Raw genomic sequence first — 22,042 nt, forward strand, 5'->3', positions numbered from 1 at the left:
TCTGAGCAAACCTTTGACAGGAGCGGCTGACTGAAGACAACCAATCACATCAGCTCTGCTCATAGCATTTTGTGTCATTATTTGATCTATTAGAGCTGAATGAACCTGGTGTGTGTGTGTGTGTGCGCACGCAAACACATATTGACTGTGCAAAAATGAACACCTAAAAGACATAGGGTGAGTGTAGCAAAAGTCAAACAAATACATGTCAGGACTGATTGCCCTTTAAATAACAAAATACAATAAAATGTAACTAAGACTGACCAGGCATCCTAAAATCTGGCCCACTCCTGCAGAGTTTAGCTCTAACCCTGATCAAACACACCTGAGCATGCTAATCAGAGTCTTCAAGATCATTAGAAAATCACAGGTAGGTGAGTTTGATCAGGGTTAGAGCTAAACTCTGCAGCAGATTGGACCTCCAGGGAAAGATTTGAGGAACCCTGGTATAGACTTCATATGATTAGCATATAATCACAAACATTTTTGCAAATCTCCCCTTTCTGTGTTCTCCGTTCATGTTTTCAACTGTACAGATAATCCCTTTCTCTTATATTTTTGTTTTAAATAATTTAGCTGGAGAGCAAAGAACACTGAGTTTGTCTATAATCATTGATTTATTAACTTATGACTTTGAATTGATTAAAAAATACAATAAATACAATATATGTTTTCCTGTAGCGTGATTGTCCTCATCTTGAACTGTGAAGTACAGAAATGTGTCAAAATGAACAATGAGGACACAATGCTATACCTTAAAAATAAAAAAAGAAATCCAATTTTCACCCATTTTTGAGTCTCTCAGGAAACTTTGAAAAGATTGCTAATCAGGACCATTATCATGTTTGTTGGTTTAGATGAGGAAGAGTTTTAACAAAAATGATGTTACTGACTTTTCAGATAATTTTTTCTCTGAACATTCCATTAATAATCCATTAGTCTGTTATGAGATCTAAGATCTTAGTCAGAGTTTGGAATGAGACTTTTTTGAAACCCTTCCAAACCTGGAGGCAAATAAACGCATTGTGAAAGCAGTGTGATCGTTTCGGAGGTTCAAAAGCCAGAACCAGAGAGCAAAGGAGTTTGGTAATATATTGGGAGGTATTTGACTCATTCATAATTGACAGCAAACGTTGCGTAATTTGAAGTTCATTTTGAAAACATCTCCCTCAAGCAAAAACTCACCTGGCTGCAACGTGATCATACGTAAGAGTTATGTATCCAAAACCTTGCCAGGTGCAAGTTCATATCATTCCTGTAAATAAATACACCGAAATTAAACACCCTGCATTCACTTTGAGAAAGCGTTGATAAAGAGACAGAATGTCTGATATTCCTTTTAATGCAAAATTTTAGACTTTTAGATAATTTTAGATAAATCATTTTCAGACCTTATAGTGCCAGGACTGCACAAAAGTTTTTCATCTGAATTTAAATAAGTTTTTTTTGTGGTTAGCTGTTACATATATAAATATATTACTTATATATAATGCTAATTTACATAAAAATAACTTCACAGTGAAATGCTAATAAAAGAGCATTTACAAACAAATCACATAAAACTGTTCTTAGGGTTTGATAATATACCAGCTGCTTATAAGAGAGGCCAATGTTTAGAAAAGTAGTCTTCATGGTTGATTTAAATGCCAGAGCTTGTTTTGTTCACAAACACTTGCAACTGAATGCTCACTAACAAGGGACATTTTAACTCTTTGCATCATAATGTACCAATTTACAACACAATGTTGTAAGCACTACTTCCTTATATCAAATACCATGGACCAAATGGCCTTTACATCACAGTTTTTAATTGTTTATAATTATTTAGAATTATAATTAATTAGAGGGGAGACCACACTGAAAATATTTTTCTTTTTCTTTTTTTCATTTAAACCTGTATGTAAACTTAAAAATCATGAAGTAGAATATATACTCTTAAAAATTTCAGAAATAATTAAAATAATTGCAAATAAAAATATATAATATATTTGACTATGTAATATATTTGAAAAATGTTCATAAAGCATTTTGTGACACTGAAAATGTGAACTCTTTTTGCAGAAAGTCAGATGTTCTTGCTTACATTTGATAACATTCACAAATATTCCTAGAAAATGTTTATTCATAGCTCAAGTGCTGCTGTCATTAAAACAAAAAGGCCTGACAAAATTCATATTTTTTCAATTAAACCTTTCACTCAAGTGCTCAAAATGAGAAAAATGCAAAGAACAGCATCTCCAACTTTTGGACCCAAGTGAATATCTGTGGTGAATCAACAAACTCAATGACCTCTGAGTTTCCCTGTAAAGCCCACGTCTCCGGTACGTCCTGGCACTCTAAGAAATTACTGCCTACAGATTAGACGGGATAAAAGAGGCCCCATGCTGACTGAAAGTGTGTGATGGTGGATATAATAGATTATAATCATGCTGACTGGTTATGCACAGAATATGTCCACACACACACACATACATAGGCCTATATACATTTTGCATGCTACCTGGCAACTTCATAATCTCATGCAACACAATCAGATACACACCCCTCACATACAAACATACAGTAATTAGCAAAGTGGTGAGGCAGGTTTAGCAGCTCTGCCCACAAGCTTTAATTTACTAACATTCAATATGCTGCACTACAACAATTAATGCTTTGCTCAACCGAGTCCAAAGTGCACCTCCAAGGCCGAGAGACTTTCCTGATGTAGGTTATACATTGTCTAATGACAAAGTGAATTTTACATCAATTCTCCCCTGCAAAACTGCATTACACAATCATCTTACATCACAACCTTTTACATTTGGAAACACATTGACATGATGCACATTCATATTGTTCTGCAGTGAACATTAAGCTTTAAAAAAATCTAGGCTAGGGAGAAAATACATATTTTATACTTTAAATGGAGTATTTCCATAGAGATTTTGATTTAAAACAAACCTATAGAGTTCACTAGGCTAGAGCAAAAAGTGTGACACTAGCCCTCTATTTATGGTTTAAAATTGTGGGTTTATTTGTCAGTTTGTCCTTGTTTTATTTCTAAACGTGTAAATGTAAAATATTGTATACAAAGCAGGGCCTTCTTTGTCTCCTCGCCGCTTCACGTCGTAACGCCGTTTCTGATTGGCTGCCGCGAAGACCGACGGGAGCGCGCCCGAGTGACGTTCTAGTTTGGCGTGAAGAGGGAGGGATATAAACTTGAAGACCGGCTCGCGTGATCATTTGGGGTCAAGTCTACACAGCATCACCAGAAACATCTCTCCAAGACCGACGTTTCAAAAGCAGAGAGAATCTGAAAATAACCCGCTACAACCAGCGACCGAGAGAAACGCAAGAGTAACGTTAAATCCAACATGAACGGGCAGATGAACGGTTTTCACAACTCCCTGATTGATGAAGACTGCTTTTTGTTCACGTCGGAGTCTGTCGGTGAAGGACACCCTGGTATGTATCATAACACGATTACGTTATAAATAAGATTTTAGTGTCACAAGGTCGCGCGGAAGGTAAACACAGTCGGGCACGAGATTCCTCAGCTAGCACGTGCTAATAGCTGCAGGTAACAACTATTTTACATTTCTATACATAAAACACATGCGATTATAACATATTATACTCTAATCATGTCAAGGGCAGGAAAAATGCCGTTATTGTTTAACGTACGCTGCCTTTGGTAAAGTGGGAGGTAACGTTATTTGTCTTCAGCGCGCGGCGGAGTCACCGGATTCTGAGGCCCAAAGCTAATCTCGCGAATGTAGGCCGTGTACGCTTTAAGGGTTTATTCATAATTTTATTTTCGTTTTTATTTAACCTACTTAATGAATAGAACTAATAGTCACAATATATCGGCTTCTAATAATTCTGCCTACGTCTGTTTGACGGCCGTGCGCGCGCATGGTAGCCATGTTATCGGCGGGCTCGCGGAACATGTGTTCATGTGCAATGCGGATTTGCTGCGTGTTGTTGTTCTGCCGGTTTGTCCGGTTGCGAGACGAGACTCAAACTTATTCCAGTCCCAGAATTATAACTCCTCATTCCCCTCACTACTTATATTGGTAGTCTTTATTCAGTTGCCTATGAGATAAACCAATATTAATGCCTGCGCGTGTCTGTACGAGCGCGTCACCCCCGCGTGCTTCTGAAAGCGTCTCTAAATGTTTATGTATTTTGTTGTATTTTCTCTCTCTATAAGCCGCTGTGTTTCACATTTTTCAGGTCGTCCCTGGGCTGTGACACCCCTACACGTGGTGTAAACTTTCCTTCTCGCTCAAGTGGCCGCGAGTATTGCGTCAGGCACCTCTTAGGCCTATAAAACACGAAAGCAAACGCCCCCGGCTAGCGATTTTAAGCGTCACCGCGTTTATCAATTTTAGGGGCGTACACCGCACGCGGGATTTAATGCAGTACCCAGATTTATTAATTGTTTGTGGTGCTTCTATTCAAATTCGCCTTGACGTAACGTCACGTCTTTGAACATTGCGGCGCGCGTTTGATGCAGTACGCAATATTCATAAAACCGGGTGCGAACATTATCCACATGACATAACCTTACTGGATTCGCTCAGATTCACAAGTATGCATTGATGATTTGTAATTCCGTCATTATAGGACTTCATAAACTGAGTTGTCAGATTGGAAAAAATTAAGAAAATGTATAGACTGCCTGTGAAACAGGCAGATAGTGCTATAGGTACCAAGAATAACATTTGGGTTAAATTGTAGTTTACAACCAGTAGTCTGTAACTTGTCAATAGTTATTACCTCACAGGTCAAAGAACACGCTAGTCATTGCAGACATGGCGTGATGTGTTTTTTCCAGGAATGTTTGCTACACACACCTCCATACATCACCTACAGATGAGAAGTTAGTTTTTAATCCGATTCTGTATGTGCACTGATCTGATGTCAAGCACATCAGGTCAGATTTGCCAAAAGCGGCCTTGGTTCCGGTTGTATTTTTCCCTTAGAGATTTTTAAAGTATTTAGGAGTTATAAGCCATAAAACCAAATAGATACTAGCGGAATCACAGTATGACAATCTTTGATTTAAAGCAAAGAATTTGGAAGTTGGACAAAAAGACAAAGGTGCAAGATTAATGTACAGTCCCATGAAGCATTTCAAGAGACATAATTGAAACAAAAATGATGGGAAAATTAAAGACTTCTGATGTGGTCTAAATGTATATTACAGTATATATATATTTTTTGCACCTACATATTTAAGTATTTGAGTGCGTAAGGAAACTGACTGAATCGCAGTGCCTCATGGGAGTGGGCGGGTACTGAAGTGCTTTTTTTGGAGCTGGTTATGATTCTCTGATTAGTGGAAGTTTCTGTGCGGAATCATGGGTAATGTAGTTTTTCCACAAGAAATTCCGCTAATAAACACAGAAAAAAAGAGAGCTGATATAACACTGGCTGATGGCTTCAAAAAAACAACAACACTCCATCGATTAACAACCTCAACTCAGAATAGGTCTATAAATTGCTAATAATTCATATGGAGAAAATTGATTGTTAGATTTCTTGTAGAACAACTGTTGCACCATTATGAGATAACAAGTCAGGGCTCAGTTTTCTGAGGTTGTAAAAAGCACTCATTCTTGTAGAAATCATAGTTGCAAGTCTGACGCTTGTAATTGCGGTGCTTCTGACATGGGTGTGAAAGCCACATCACTGAAAAGAGAATTTTTGATTGGTCCTCAGGTGTTTACGGGGGAGGGGCATTCTAGTTCTCGACCATTTGATTGGAGAAATGTTACAGGATGAGCCATCAATATTTACATTTAGCAGTAAACTAACATAAATGGCATCAAATCTAATTGTACGTGTATTTCATCAGCATTTTTAAACGGTTTTTCTATCAGATCAACCACTTTCTTGGGGTGACAGTCCAAGAATCTTGTGAAGCAAGTTCAGTGACACCAAATGTTTGGGATGCCGAGGGATGTTAAAATAACATCGCAAGGGTGCACTCTGTTCAGTGAGATCACATGTTTGCAGCGAGTTGGCCAAGCGTTTGTGTGCACACTCGTAAAGTCTGTTTGTGGTCTGGTCCACCGTATCATGTTTTTGTCATCCGTGGACTGACACCTGTGCACGTGGCGTTACCTTTCCCCTCTCGCTCCACTGCCCTCACTACTGCATCAGTGCGCTTTCTAATGAGCTCATCGCTGATGGTGTGGGGGAGGGTTAGCAGCCCTGCTGCAGCTGATTAGCTTGGCTTAACGGTGCCCTAAATATAGCTGGTTACTCCAGGGGCTGCATTGGAGCGGCAGTTTGGGCAATCCTGTCTCAGCTAGAGAGGCCGTACTGCAGTGAGCTAATGTACTTCACCTGTTGTTTGGAAATATTTTATGGAGGTGACTGAGGCACTAGCAACGCCCTTGTCTATTGTTTTTAAACAATCTCTTTACTCGTATGACGCTTGTAAGCTCAATCGTGTAATGGCACTGTTGTCACTGAAGTGCTTTCAGAGGTTTTTACATTTGCTGGAGGTATAAAGGTTTATTATAGTAAATTAAAACCATAAAGACAGTTTTGTACTTGAAATATTAACTAAAAATTAGGGATGCACTGATACCACTTTTTCCAGTACTCGCCCGATACCGATACTTTAATTTTTGGTACTTGCCAATACAGAGTACCGATATTTTTATTGTACTTTTACATTTTTTTTTTAAATATTGGGTAAAGAAAACGAGTATGTAAAATGTTAGTTGATTAACTTCATTTATCAAATAGATACTGTCAAACCAAAATTTATACCTTCAACATTTCTCACATTTTATTCGCTATAGTTTAGAAAATGCTAATAAAATATTACAAGAACCCCAAGTTAAACTGTCAGAACAAATTTAGCTTGATAATACCTTTCTATCAATCAAAATTATTCAGACAGCTGTTGGTATGACAATATTTACACAACTATCAATACTTTGTCGGGCCACCCTTAGCCTTAATGCTAGCCTGTAGTCTCCTGGGCATGCTGTCAACCAAGTTCATGAAAGCCTGAATTTCATTTTTTTCCCATTACTTGGTCTGAATAATCTTTAGTCTCACTTTTGTATCAATTTTACTGGTAGTCCACTGTATGAAGAATTTTTGGGTATAATTTGTCACAGTTTACTTTATTTTGCTATCCTCAGTTACTTAAATTAACTATAGTGTCCTGCACCCACTAGTAAAAAAATAAAAAATAAATTATATCTGGTCTCTGAATAATTTTTGGTTTGACTGTATATCCTTCGGTTATTTTTCACACTTAATTATGCCCATTAAAATGTAATTTACAATTTTTTTTGTTACTTTCACTGTTAATTTTTTATTTATTTATTTGCTCTATGGTACATCATCTTAAATGGCATTAGAGCTGCTCGATTGCAGCGGCTCAGTGCTGTAACCACGCTTTTTGCTGTAATTATGCAGGGGACCACTTGTTATAAATCAATAATTTTCAGATATAGAATTTTATTTTTATTTTTTCATCTGAAACATTTAGATTTCAAAGCCATATAATTGCAGAAACACGCATGAAGCAAGGAAAACACGCACAGCGCGCGCACTTATGTGTACCGGAGCAGATGAAACGGACAAGTACAGAACAGCCTAGCGCATTTCACACGCTGATAGTTTCACTTGTTTTACTCGTGTTCAATGCTTAAGGTTAAAAATAAATGATATTTAAAGTGAATGAATGCCCCTATATGTTGTCATATATTTACGATTTAGTTTTAATTCAAATGATGCGTGCTGAGCGAACATCAATAAAGATCACACCACAGAAGTGTGCGCGCGCTCTCTCTATCTCTCTCTCCCTACTGTTAAGTAACTTGTGCATTGTTTTACTTACTCGTTTTTGACATTTCCGACCGAAGTACAAACTTTCCAGTGATATCTGTGAGAGAGGGATATTCACTCGACAAGCTCGCGCACCTGCGCCGCCGCGCGCTGGATCCACTCAGCGTGTTTTGCTTATCAGCTTGCTCACATCAGCTATACAGGCATTAATACTGAATGTTTAACATTATATTCATTGCATGTACATTTTTAGACATCCTTAATCTCTAATAACTACATTCTGCTGTCTGTTTTTCTGTTGTTGGTGTTTCTTTGTCTGAATATGGCACTGATCACATGCGTGGTATCGGGGCATTTTAACGAGTACATGAGCTCAGTATCGGCCCGATACCAGTATCTGTATCAGTGCATCCCTACTAAACACAAAATGTAAAAAAAAAAACTAAAATGTTATTGTTTCCATGGCACATTGTTCAGTTCCCAAGGAAATATCCTTCATTTAGGTTGAACTTGATGTATTAAAATGAGTAACAAAAAAAACAACCCCGGAGATGCCAAAAACAGTTTAATTAAACTTTAAAATTAAAATGAAAGTAGAAAATCTAAAAATAAACTAATTTAAAATATTACTAAAAACTGTAATCGTGTTTCAGTGATACTAAAACAATACTTATAAAGAGGGTAGTCATGTAAATTAATCTAGTCTTGTCAAAGTCCCTATGATTTTCTTGTATTTGTTTTAGGGATGCACCGAATCCAGATTTTTGGGGTTCGGCCGAATACCGAATCCACTGTTTAAGATTCGGCCGAATCCGAAACCGAATACCGAATCCTACTCGCATCCTTAGTTTTAACATCGGCGATGTTGTGTACTGCTTAGGGTCCTTGCCAAGGCTGCATTGGGATTGGGACCCGCCGGGTCCCGCGGGACCCAACGCAAATCTCGCGGGAGCGGGCGGTTTGAACTTTGCTGCGGGCGGGAATGGGCGGCTAACCTAGCGACATGATGTCATTGTCAACAAAATCAAAGTACTTGAAGTCTAAAGAAACGCGCGGTAGCCTAAGCGTTTTAGATGTCCCCGATAGCCCAGGCTATATTCATCTTCCCTACCAGTGCGTCAGAATACATGCAGGTCAGGGAAAGGAACAAACATGAATCTCTTTAATAATAGCAATACAATACGTTTTTTTTTCTTCCTGCGGGACGGGAGAAGACACAAAATCAATGCATCTCTATTATCGTGCGGGAATAATTTCTCAGGGTTTTGCGGGTGCGGGCGGGAGTGGACATACATATTTTTTTTTTTTTTTTTTTTTTTATGACACTATCAGAGATAAACAGATAAACATTAGAACATGAACATGAGAATATAAATACATGTGAACATATGGGGGATACAATGAAAAAATAAATAAACTAAAAATAAAAAAATCATAAATATTCAGTCATACACAGTTATACAAACATTTTACAACCATAAAAATTACAACTTATTTATCAATTTTTTTATAATATTGGATGTTTTTAAGGCTTTTTTATTAGAGGAGATTCTTTGAAGAGATGAGTAAACCAAAAGTAGATCAGAAGAGAAAATTGTACAATTAGGTTTAAAGTTAAGGCATCGCGCTTTGTGAATGTGGAATTTTCCCATCATACAAATAAAATCAAGGGCATCCTCTAGCTCCCTACTGTCAGAAACCACCGAATGAAAGAGAACCTTAACTGCAGAAATGTTACACAGTCGAAAGAATACAAAAAATAACGATGCTGAAATTTGAAGCCAAAATTGTTTAGTATAGGGACAGAAATAGAATAAATGTGAAAGAGATTCTTCCTCTTCTTGGCAAAAAGAGCAGAGTGGAGAAAGATTTTGTATAAATTTACTTAAATATTTGTTGCAGGGGTAATAATGATGGATAATTTTAAAATGAACTTCTTTTATTTTATTGTTAAACAAAAATTTGTTTGGCACTGTCCATACTTTCTGAAAATTAACATTTGGATAAAGTGCCAACCACTTTCTATAAGCTTTAAAAGATGAAGCATTATTAGCAGTAATAAAGTTTCTCAAAAATTTGTTTGTACACTTATTATCCATAATATTAACCCCTTGAATACATAATCGAGGGATAATTAAACAAAGACTGCAATACATTTTATAAGTCTTAATTAAAAATAGCAACTTAGGAGGAATGGAATTTGTAAGCAGAGTATAGTCCCGTTTTGAAGCATTTATCCCATATTTATTAAGAAAATCAACATAAGCATAAAAATCACCACTGTTGCTTATCAAATCTGATATAAACACAATGCCCTTGGAGAACCAATCAGGGAAGAAAACAGATTTCCGAGCTGATAAAACATACTGATTATTCCAAATAATATGAGGGGAAAAATTGTGTTTAAAGATTAGCTTCCATGAGTCTAAAGCTTGCTTATGGAAATTGGAAAGCTTCATAGGGAGCCTTGTGGACTTAAAATCACAAGAAAGCAAAAACTGTAAATTTCCACATCTCTTGAAAATCATATTAGGAATCCAAAACCAAATTGAATTACCCTTCAAACATTTTTTTAGCCAGTTTATTTTAAAAATTTGGTTTAGGGTAAAAAAATCTAAGACATTCAACCCTCCCTTTGAATATGGCTGTGTTAGGGATTTTCTACTGATGTGTTCCACCTTATTTTTCCATATAAATTTAAAATTAAGAGCGTCAATAGATTTACAAGTGTTAGAATCAATATAAAGGGGTATAGAAGGGTAAATAAAGCGTGAAATACTTTCAGCCTTAGATAACAAAATTCTGCCATAAATTGTAAGATCTCTTTGTAACCACAAGCTGAATATACGTTTGGCAGAATCTAATTTAGGATGAAAATTCAAAGAGATTCTTTCTTGGGCTGATTTACAGATATAAATGCCAAGATATTTAACAACATTCTTTACTAAAATTCCATCAACAGAGGTCACATCAGAATCATGGATAAACATTATTTCACTTTTTTTAGTATTAACTACCAATCCGGAGGCTTTGGAAAAATTATTTAGACTTTGAATTATCAAATTTACTTGACATTGATTCTTTAAAAAAATGCACGTATCATCGGCCAATTGACTTATGAGTAATTCTTCCTCTCCAATTTGAATTCCTTTTATACCAGTGCAGTTAACTACATATAGATTCAATAATTCTGCAGCGAGTAAAAACAAAAAGGGAGAGATGGGACATCCCTGTCTAATACCTCTGTTAACATAAAATCTTGGAGAAGTGCCATTGGAAAGAGAAACACAACTATTAATATCATTGTATAAAGTTTTAATAACACAAATAAAATTATTACCAAAACCAAAATTAACTAAAGCTTTAAAAATGAAATTATGTTCAACGGTGTCAAATGCTTTAAAAAAATCCAAAAAAAGAATAAGGGCATCATTACTAACCAAATTAGAATAATCTAGTAAATCTAGAATGAGGCGAATGTTATTGGAAATATGTCGATTTTTCATAAAACCAGACTGTGTTTCTGAAATTACTTCTTCTAGACATTGTTTAAGACGATTTGCATACACAGCTGCCAGAACCTTATAATCTATATTAAGGAGAGATATAGGTCTCCAGTTATCTAAATTAAAAACGTCTTTATTTGGCTTTTGCATTAAAACAATTAAACCTTGTTTCATAGTGGTGGTTAGTTCTCCTTGATCTATGCATTCTTTTAAAGCCTCAAAAAGCAAATCCTTAATGTGATCCCAGAAAACTTTATAAAATTCAAAAGGTAGGCCATCTGGGCCAGGAGATTTATTTACAGGGGACTTTGATATTACATCATCCAATTCTTTCATTGTAAGTGGCTTATCACAAACTAATTTATTATGTTCCGAAATTTGAGGAATAAAAGGAGTTACATTATCAAAAAAAGAATCAGCCGCAAGATTATTAAAAGCAGAAGAATATAATTTTTTATAAAATTTAAAAACAAATTGAGATATCTGAGTTTTACAAGAGGAAATAGAGCCATCAATTTGAAGGGAGTGAATTGACCTTTTTCTTCCATGTTGTTTTTCCAGATTAAAAAAGTAAGATGAATTTTTTTCGCCAAATTCAAGCCATTTGGCTCTAGATCTTACAAAAGCTCCTTTTGCTTTTTCAAGATACAAGGAATTCAATTCCTCTTGTAAAGAAGATAGCCTATATTGATCTTTTTCTGAGAGCTGTTTATTTAAGAGATCAGAAATATTTTTAAGTAAAACTGCATATTTATTTTTCTTTTCAAAGGAAAGTTTTTTACTAAAATAAATTGAAAATTTTCTGCACTCAAATTTAAGGAGCTCCCATTTGGCAATAGGAGATATATCTGCCCTTGTTTTGATATTGTTGATTAATTTTTTTATATCTGAGCAGTATCATTAATAAGCAGGGAACAGTTTAATTTCCAGTAGCCAGGGTTAAAGGTTCTAGAATTTTTTGGCTTCAATATTAAATCAATACCACAATGATCAGTTAGTGGTGAAGGACTACAAGAGACAGAAGTCAAAGATGAAATCAAAGAAACAGAGATTAGCCATAAATCAATGCGAGATTTTTGAGTTTGATCTGGTTTAAACCAAGTAAAGGAGGTGGAACAAGGATACAGAAATCTGAATGCATCAATCAAATCTAGAGATTGACAAAAATCTGAAATTACCGGATTAAGAGGATTTTGATATCGTCTTGGAGGATATCGGTCTTCAGAATAATTAGGGGCTTCATTAAAATCTCCTCCAATAATCAAGAAAGCAGAGGGGAACTTGCGCTGTTTTTCAAGAACAAGCAAAGAGATCTTTGACATAAGAGTGGCATTCATATCAGATCTATTAAAACCATATACATTAACTAAAATAAAATAAGAGTCATCCATTTGTATCACAACCATTAACCATCTTCCTTCTGGTGAAGACAAAAATTCAATAACTGATCCATTGAAATTTTTACCAAGTAAAACAGCGACACCTCCTGCACGACGGGTCCCATGACAAAAAAAAATCTTATTACCCCATTGATTTTGCCAAAATTTCTCATCCTCCTGACATGAATGAGTTTCTTGCATGAAAAAAACATCTCGGTTAAAAGATTTACAAAACAAAAAAACTGATTTTCTCTTAATTAAATCACGTATCCCCCGAACATTAAGTGAAAAACAGGAAATATTTAACATTAGTGAACGATGTAAACTAAATAAACTTGGCCTATAAAGTTAGAAACAGACAAAGGATAAGAAGAAAAATAAAAAAGAGACTAACAAGTTTGAGCTTGCTCAGAATACAAAGGCAATCATGGCTTATTTTTATAAGAAAAAGCAAAATGAACAAATTTCACTCTATTAACACAAGTATGTTAAAGCGAACTGAAGTACAGTTAGGGCATTTACCTCGATATTTTTTTACCTTCTACATATGCGAAAGCACCTCTAAAACCTGCCCTTTTCCCTTCATCTCTTGCTTGTTTCACTAGAGGCCACAGTTTGTTGCGTTCCTCTTTCATGTTCAATGACAAGTCCTCCAAAACCCTGTAGTTGTTCCGTCGCAGGTAGTCAGAAGATTTTGCATCTTTCCAGATTTTGTCTCTTACACTGCGCGAGGCAAACTGGACAATGATGCGACGAGATCGATCTGTAGCAGATTTGGGACCAAGCCTGTGTACAATGTCCACTGAATTAGCAAGAGATGCGGCAGATTCCGGTGAAACATTTCCAAAGATTTCCAGGATTACATTTTTTACATTCTCATTGTTAGATTCAGGGACACCTGCAACACGCAGATTCCATCTCCGTTTGTATTCATCCAGTTCCAAGCATGACTGCCGAAGAGATTCATTTTCTTTCGACAGGGAAGAAACCACTTTCTCCAGAGATGCAACTTTTTTATTAACGTCTTCAATTTCCTTGCCAAAGAACTCCATAGCAGAAGAGAGGGAACGAATAGAAGCAGTGTTCTCCTGAACCGACAGTTCCACAGACTGAAGCCTTGCCAATGATTCCTCTTGAAGTTTGCCTATTTTTTCAATCGCAGTCAAAAGAACAGAGTTTGGTACATCGTCATTCAGTGCTACACGCGATTTCTTGGCCACAGGAAGTTTTTCTGGTGTTTCAGGCAGAGGAATTATTTCAGCATCAGAACTTAAGTCCATAGATATGGCATAATCATGAGTGTCCATCACATTAGACTGAGAAGAGTACGCCATGGTTTCTAACGTTAACGTTCCCTGATTTACCGCTGGTAAATTCGAGAAACTTCTGTTCTTGTTTTTTGCTGAACGTTTGCCCATAATAAGTCCAACAACTCAAAAAAGCAAAAACATCAATAAGCCATGAAAAACTATATATAATACTTCACATAACTATAAAGTAAAACTGAGCTTTGCTCACTAACTCACGAGCTACAGGCATGAGCGTGTTAACATGGCGCCATCTTGCGCGCCAACCGTGGACATACATATTGCAGGAGCGGGCGGTAATGGTCAGAAATTCGGCGGGCGCGGGATGAAGAAAACAGTCCCGCGCAGGGCTCTACTTGCCACCACGAGACAAATTGGCATTGCAAATTGAACATAAAGCTCGACTTGAATCGCCTTCTTTTGGTTGAAAGTATACTGCCAAACAAAACTTTTTTTGCTTACGAGTTCCATTTTCAGATTCTTACATACTACATTCGAACGGGTCCTATGTAAACACCTTCACGTAATCAACGGCCGTGTGACGTCGTAGCGCAAGTCTAGGGTTCGGTTTCGGTGGAAAATAAATCTAAGGTTCGGCCGAAACCGAACCCCGTCAAAAAGCCCAGGATTCCTCCGAATCCGAATCCTGGATTCGGTGCATCCCTAATTTGTTTACACGCATGTATGCGCGTGTGTGTGTGTGTGTGTGTGTATATAACACAAATCTTTTTATAATATATTCCAAGCTTGCCATTTTAACATGTTTGAGTTAATCCAAAATGCAGTTATGCCCTTGGAGGCAGTTGCATTTATCTTGAGTCTCGTTTAACCTGAATTCTATGCTCTGATTGGCTGATTAAAGTTACACCTCTCATTCCTCCGTTTCAGATAAGATTTGTGACCAGATCAGTGACGCTGTGTTGGACGCCCACCTCAAACAGGATCCTGATGCCAAGGTAGCATGTGGTGAGTGTCAAATTATGCTTTTCTCCATGCTTGCAACTTGAATCTTTTACTGTGTGCTGTAACCCCCATCAATCTGTCCTGGCAGAGACGGTTGCCAAGACTGGAATGATCTTACTGGCCGGTGAGATAACCTCTCGTGCTGCTGTGGACTATCAGAAGGTTGTCAGGGACACCATCAAGCACATTGGATACGATGACTCTTCCAAAGGTATAGTGGCACTAAATGTCAGGGGAAAGAATGCTAGTATGTAGGGTTGTCGCGATACCATAAAAATGTCTTCCAATACTATACCAGTTGAAGCATCACGATACCATGCAAAGCAGTGTTAATTTAAAATTCAATTTTACAAAATGAATCAACTTCATAAATAGATGTAAATGAAAACAGACTATTTTTCTCTGAATAGTTGATGTGAATGAATGACTGGCTATTGTTATCCATGAAATGATCTAAACAAAACTCATCTTAGCACTGCACAGAAGCTGCATGAAGTGACATTTAGATGAGGCATTTATACATTTAGACCATATCTATAATTGCTTAATGTTATGAGATTAATGTTTTAAATACTAAATTCTGAATATAGAAATATGTTGGAAAATAATGGAATGTTTACTTTTAGATGGGAAATTTAAAACGGCCAGCAGGTGGCAGAAGTTCGTGATTGAATCACTGATTCATTCAAACTATTCTTTCAAAACGGCTGAATCCTTCAGGAGCGGATCAAATGACTGTTTATATGAATGTCTTAGTGAATCAGTGATTCGCAAGCCAATGCGGATTTGGATTTGAACACAGAAACGAATCAAAAACTACCACTAATGACTATTTTTATTTCAATTAATCTAAACGACTAATTTCCCGCAAAAAAATCAACAATTTTACTTACAAATATTTTATTAAAACAAATGAAATCCAAATGTCTATGAAATCCTTTTTTAAAGCAAAAGTGCAGCAGAGTGCAAGAAGCAAGTGTCCATCTCATAGTCCAAATCACTGAAACCAAAGTTCAGTATTATAGTGTGAGAATGACAACATATGCACGTGTTCTAGTCTAATAATAATAAAATTATAATCCAAACACTTTTTAAAGGAGTATTTACCAGAAATATTTATTTATTTATTTAATTGGAGATGCTTTTTTATTATTAATGTAATGGAACAATTAAAATGGAATCCAGAAAATAATGGAAAACAGAATTTGGTAAAGATAAAACCGTAAAACTCAATTAATTAGACAGGCTTTTTGATTAATAAAATTTAACAAAACTGAATTTGGAAATAAAACGGGTTTCATAGGGCCCTATAATTTTGTTTTTTTGTGGTAATAAAAAGGGATTTAAGTGAATAATAGCTTTTAAAATGACTTAAAGTACATATATAATAGCAATGATGCAATAGTTCAAATGTATCAAAAGCAAGAAATCATTTGGTTTTATTGAACAAAACTGTTAAAATACATAGTGTATTATAAACAATAGAGCTAATGTAGATTACGCTTTACAACAAAGGCCTGCAGGGGGTGCCGACGACCTGATGATTATTTTTACACATTACGGTTTAATATTGACCAAGCACCATTTAATCCAAACGTACACAATCTTTAATATTTGGCCATTTCTTTAGGACAGAAATGCTATAGTCACTGTAATTAAATGAATATGTGGATATCAAACCGTGTAAACTCAGAGTGAGGGGTTGAGCTTTTATTTTGAAATCGCGATGTATTCTCCTGTGTTTGTGTAGATTTATAAATGATTTACCTTACAAATCTGATGAAATGTGCATGTTTCATTCCCAGATTAACATTATAATAAACACAAACTCACAACAACATGCAGAGATGGAGTATGAGACGCTCCACATGTAAATGATAACAGTTTCTGTGGAGCTACTGTGAACGGAGCCGCTGTGAGACGCACAAACTTAACCTACACGCATGGAAATAATTAAAGCGCATATACTGTGTTAGAACTGCATCGCATATGATTTAATTAAATCATAGCATTTGTGAATTCACAATTATGCTTAATTATGATTTTTAAATGGGGTTAATACATCATGCAGCCTTGGAAAAGTTTAATAATGTGTTTTATGGATTCTCGTCTGTCAAATGCGCCACTTCCGGTATTTTGCTGGCTAGTCGACGCGAGCAAAATTAAGTCAGCGATTTTTAATAATCGACTAGTCACGGCGAATCGTGACAGCCCTACTCTTACTCGTGTCATATTGCCGAACTGTCAGGAGCATTTTTTGCTTGCATATCTTGAAATTTCCAATTTGGCAGCATGTTTATTAAAACATAATATTATAAATGAATAAAAAAATATATAAAGATTGAGAAGAACCAAGTGCAAAGCCGCTATGTTGATGAATGTAATTGCATGCATGATTTTTAAGCTTTAGTATTGCGATACTACCATAATACCGGTGTATCGTGCAACCCTACTAGTATGCTACTCTTACTGCCATAATGCTTGCAAAACTTGCTGCATTGCATAATGTGTACTGGTTTATGATTTTGTATTGGCTGCCTGTTGAATTTAGGGTAGAATTAATCTGCCTTGTATTGTACTTTTAGGGTTTGACTACAAGACCTGCAATGTGCTTGTTGCTCTTGAGCAGCAGTCACCTGATATTGCTCAGGGGGTTCACCTTGACCGCAGTGAGGAAGATGTTGGAGCTGGAGACCAAGTAAGAGCTAGTTAACGACTTTCTTTGTTCATATGCCAGGATGTGTATTGGTTTATAAGGAGAATCTAGATCTTTACAGGAATGACGGAGTATTTTGCTTCTTAGGGCTTGATGTTTGGTTATGCCACTGATGAGACCGAGGAGTGTATGCCTCTCACTATTGTCCTGGCCCACAAGCTGAATGCTAAAATGGCTGAACTGCGGCGTGACGGCACCCTGTCCTGGCTGCGACCTGATTCCAAGACCCAGGTGAGAATGTTGTTTGAATTCAGTAGGAAAATGCACTGTCCTTCAAAGGTTTGGGGTCTGTAAGAAAGGAATAAACTTTTTTTTTTTATTATTAATTTAATGCACTTTCATTTAAAAAAAAAAAAAAAAAAAAAGTAACAAGATTTCCAATTGAAATCAGCTGTTTACTTTTCTGTTTCTAGCCATCTAAAAATGAACCACCATTTCCACAAAAGACTGATAATTGATATGTTTCTTGAGCAGCATGTCAATCTACTAGAATGATTTCTGAGGGATAATGTGGCACTGAAGACTAATTACGCTGTAAATTCAGCTTTGCATCACAGGAATAAATTACATGTTTAAAATCCACACAAGTTATTTTAAATTGTAATATTTCACAATATTACTGTTTATAATCTATTGACGATGAAATAAATGCAGCTTTGGGTGAGCATCAGAGACCTTTCAAAAATATTTAAATCTCAATTATTCCAAACATTTGAATGTTAGTGTATTACTACTGTAGGACTGCGATTGTGTGCCTGCATCTTGAGATTATAACCATTCAGCTCAACTTCTGTTACTTCGTTCTCTAGGTGACCGTCCAGTACAGACAGGACCGTGGGGCCATGATTCCTGTGCGTGTGCACACCATTGTAGTGTCTGTTCAGCATGATGAAGTGGTGTGTCTGGATGAGATGCGTGACGCTCTGAAGGAGAAGGTGGTGAAAGCTGTGGTGCCCAGCATCTACCTGGACGATGACACCATATATCACCTGCAGCCCAGCGGACGCTTTGTCATCGGAGGCCCACAGGTTTAAACTACAACAATAACACTGCCGTTTTCTTGGGGTTCCTATGGGCTTGGAAAAGTGGGAATTTTTATTTTTTTTAATATAAATTATTTAAATGTATATCTGATTGTAGTCTGATTTTGCAGTTATAGTTAAAGTAATAGTTGTGGGAACTGAAGTGTATGGGTTTGTCTGTATTTTTGGGTTTGTCTATTTTTATTTATTTTTTTCCACTATTTATTTCCTGATATATGGTGGTAAGATTCTGAATTCTTCATGCTGTTTTTACAGGGAGATGCTGGTTTGACTGGCCGTAAGATTATCGTGGACACTTACGGAGGCTGGGGCGCTCATGGAGGCGGTGCTTTCTCTGGGAAGGATTACACTAAAGTTGACCGTTCAGCTGCCTATGCGGCCCGCTGGGTGGCCAAGTCTCTGGTGAAGGCTGATCTGTGCAAGCGTGTCCTGGTCCAGGTGAATATTTAGCAGTCTTTCACCATGTAAAAGTGAAGGGAAAAGTACACCCTTACCAATATACCCGTTTCCTCAGGTGGCTTACGCCATTGGAGTGGCCCACCCCTTGTCCATCTCCATCTTCCACTATGGAACCTCCCAGAGGAGCGAGAAGGAGCTACTGGAGATTGTGAAGAAGAACTTTGACCTCCGCCCAGGCGTCATCGTCAGGTAAAGTGTGCTCCTCGGGTGCGGCCCAACTGCCACCTCTCGGTTTGATGATTTCCCAGTCATCTTTTGCTCCTGCATTTCCTGAGTTCGGTCTTTTGCATGGTTAATGTTAGAGAGGCTCATTGAGTTTGACTGAACGTCCTTCTTTGTGCGTGGCAATTGTTTTACTCTGTCTCCTGTGCAATTCCAGAGAGCTGGACCTGAAGAAGCCCATCTACCAGCGCACCGCAGCGTATGGCCACTTTGGCCGCGAATCCTTCCCTTGGGAAGTTCCCAAAAAGCTTAAATACTAAATCTGTAACCCCCCCTCCTTTCCTTGGGCGGTAGGTGTACATTACAGAGAAACCTACTCAACCTGTTGGAGGGGGGAGATGTATCGAAACCCCTCACTCCTAACCTCACAACTGCTCCCAAAAGGTAATTCCCCTTTAATGGCGTTCTCCTTGTACAACTTTACCTTCAACCCTGGTCTTTGCTGTATTGTTTTCAAAATATCTGTGGATGGTGGCTTTTTTTTTTTTTTTTTTTTTTTTTTTTTTTAATACTTCATGCGCCCTCTTCTCTACCCATCTTTCTTCGACCCTTCCTTCCTTACCTACTTGCTTGACAGATCAAGTGACGGCACAAATGGGTGTCAAAGGTTGTTCCGTGATGCTATGCATTGCTGGCTGAAGCACTAACCCCTCGCCTTTTTTATTTATTTTTTTACCAACTAAGAGAACCAATGCTTACCATTTTCCAGGTCCACCACTTTATGCTTACCATCACGAATGGGATCAAAACCTCTCGTGAAATGTTGAAAACCTGTCTTTAGTTGGATTCAACTAGAATGTGTTTGTTACATAGTGCAAGGATTGGATTGCGAAATTTTAAGAGACTTTTTACACGCGTACTGTCACCACGGTTCCGTCCCGGTCGCCGCAGGCCACGTTGTTTTTATTTCTGACGTGTTACAGAGAAGTCAGAAGCTGCTACCAACTGTGATGGCTCTGTGGGGTCGGCTACGCAACTGTTCCCCTTCGGTCTTGATGGTGATTCCAGGTGAAACCTGGTAGCTGTTATGTGATGTTCTGCTAGACCACGGCGGAGGCAAAGCACTCCCTCTCTGCGCGCAGTGACAGCGGGCGTAGCTACAGAGAAGCCCTGCTCCCTCGCCAGTGCAGAGGGGCTGCCTCTGCCTCTTGAATGAATCCGTACTTGAAAACTCAACCTAATATTTGCTCGGTGATCCTCTTGAGCCTCAGCGTCGGTACAGAAGAGCCTGGGATCTCAAGGTGTGACTGCCTTTACTTTTTGTACGTGAAAGGAATTGTTTTTAAAGACTATGAATACTTGTTTTCATTTGCTTGAACACCATAGTCGTGGTGTATGTCCTGCGTGCCGGCTCTGTGGTCTTCCCTTGGTGTCCTACAGAAAGCTTTGGGCTCTTGCCACAGGCTGGCGCTGGTAGCTGTGACCATTGTTACCTTTTTTTTTTTTTTTTTTTTTTTTTTTTTAAATGCGAGTGAAGGCAGGTAGATGAGACTGTCCATACGCATACGTTTTACGTTCAGGACTCCCGGCACTCCTGCAGACAGAAGCGAGTCTGGTCGGTGTTGTACAGAGAAACCGGCTTTGTTTACATGCTCTCTCTGTTGGGTGCGCTTGGGTTGCGGTCTTTTATATAATGCTCATCTTCTGTTTTTATTTCATAATATTCATATATTTTGTTTTAATTCCAGAGATTGGTGCATCAGACTGGTTACTGAAAGAGTAGAAGTGCCTTTTTCTATTGTTTCTCTTCCTTTGTCACTCCTCTTCCTCTTCTCGCCTTCCCCCTTTGTTCACCTGCTCTCCTTCCCCTGAGTTTCCTCTCATGATATGTGTGAATCCACAGCGACCTCCTGAATTCCCTTTCTTTCAATGCTCCGTGATGGTTCTGCCCCTTATATCAGTGAAATGAATAAAAATTCTCACCCCCTAAGGCTCTCTTGTTTTATGGTATTTCACGTTTCTGCCAGATTCATGGGGGGGGGGTTTCAATTAAACATTTACAGCCCTTCCCATAGTTGAGGTGCAGCATAGGGCCTTTATATGGTATGCAGTGTTTTAAAGCTGTTAAAACAACTTTACACATTGCACTCAAACTAATGCTGAGTGAATGTTTTGTTTAGAACATGAAATTGATTCCAAGTTTTCAGTAAAACTAGATTTCAAATGTTTTGGGGTTGGTAGTTTTTTTTTTTTTTTTTAAGGGGTGGTTCACCCAAAAATGAGAATTGCCATTAATTACACACCCTCATGTTGTTGTAAACCCGTAAGACCTTCATCTTCAGAACACAAATTAAGATATTTGATGAATTCTGAGAGCTCTCTGACCCTCCTATAGACAGAAATGTAATTACCAAGATCAAGGTCCAGAAATGTAGCAAGGAGATTGGTAAAATCATGCCATGTGATATCGGGTTCAACCATAATTTTACAAAGATACAAGATTAATTTTGTGCAAAGAAGAAAAAAAAAACTACTTTTCAACAATTCGTCTCCACGTCATCCGCGCAATTTTGGAGAGTATCGTATATGTAAACAACGTATGCTGTTCTGTGTTCTGTTCTGTTCTCTGACACAGAACAGACGCGGAGACAAATTATTGAATAAAGTCATTTTTTATTTTCTTTGTGCACAAAGTAGTCTCGTA

The 22,042-nt window shown here is 37.5% G+C and overlaps 1 protein-coding gene across 2 annotated transcripts; it reads left to right on the forward strand.

The window, feature by feature from the left end:
- Positions 1-3,190: 3,190 nt before the first annotated feature.
- Positions 3,191-21,326, forward strand: LOC306864497 (S-adenosylmethionine synthase-like; the record flags this gene model as incomplete). Of its 2 annotated transcripts, XM_079408539.1 has the most annotated exons (9): positions 3,191-3,447; positions 14,884-14,961; positions 15,047-15,169; positions 17,544-17,656; positions 17,762-17,905; positions 18,484-18,702; positions 18,973-19,155; positions 19,232-19,365; positions 19,556-21,326. In XM_079408539.1, exons 1-9 carry the CDS (start codon positions 3,357-3,359, stop codon positions 19,656-19,658), a joined length of 1,188 nt encoding a protein of 395 aa, XP_079264665.1. In that variant the 5' UTR covers positions 3,191-3,356. The 2 variants fall into 2 exon arrangements, with proteins under 2 accessions (XP_079264665.1, XP_079264666.1); XM_079408540.1 differs by lacking the exon at positions 19,556-21,326 and having other exon boundaries at positions 3,218-3,447; positions 19,232-19,369.
- Positions 21,327-22,042: the final 716 nt, after the last annotated feature.

This window comes from Barbus barbus (assembly GCF_936440315.1).
Source record: "Barbus barbus genome assembly, chromosome: 45".
Lineage (NCBI taxonomy): Eukaryota > Metazoa > Chordata > Actinopteri > Cypriniformes > Cyprinidae > Barbus > Barbus barbus.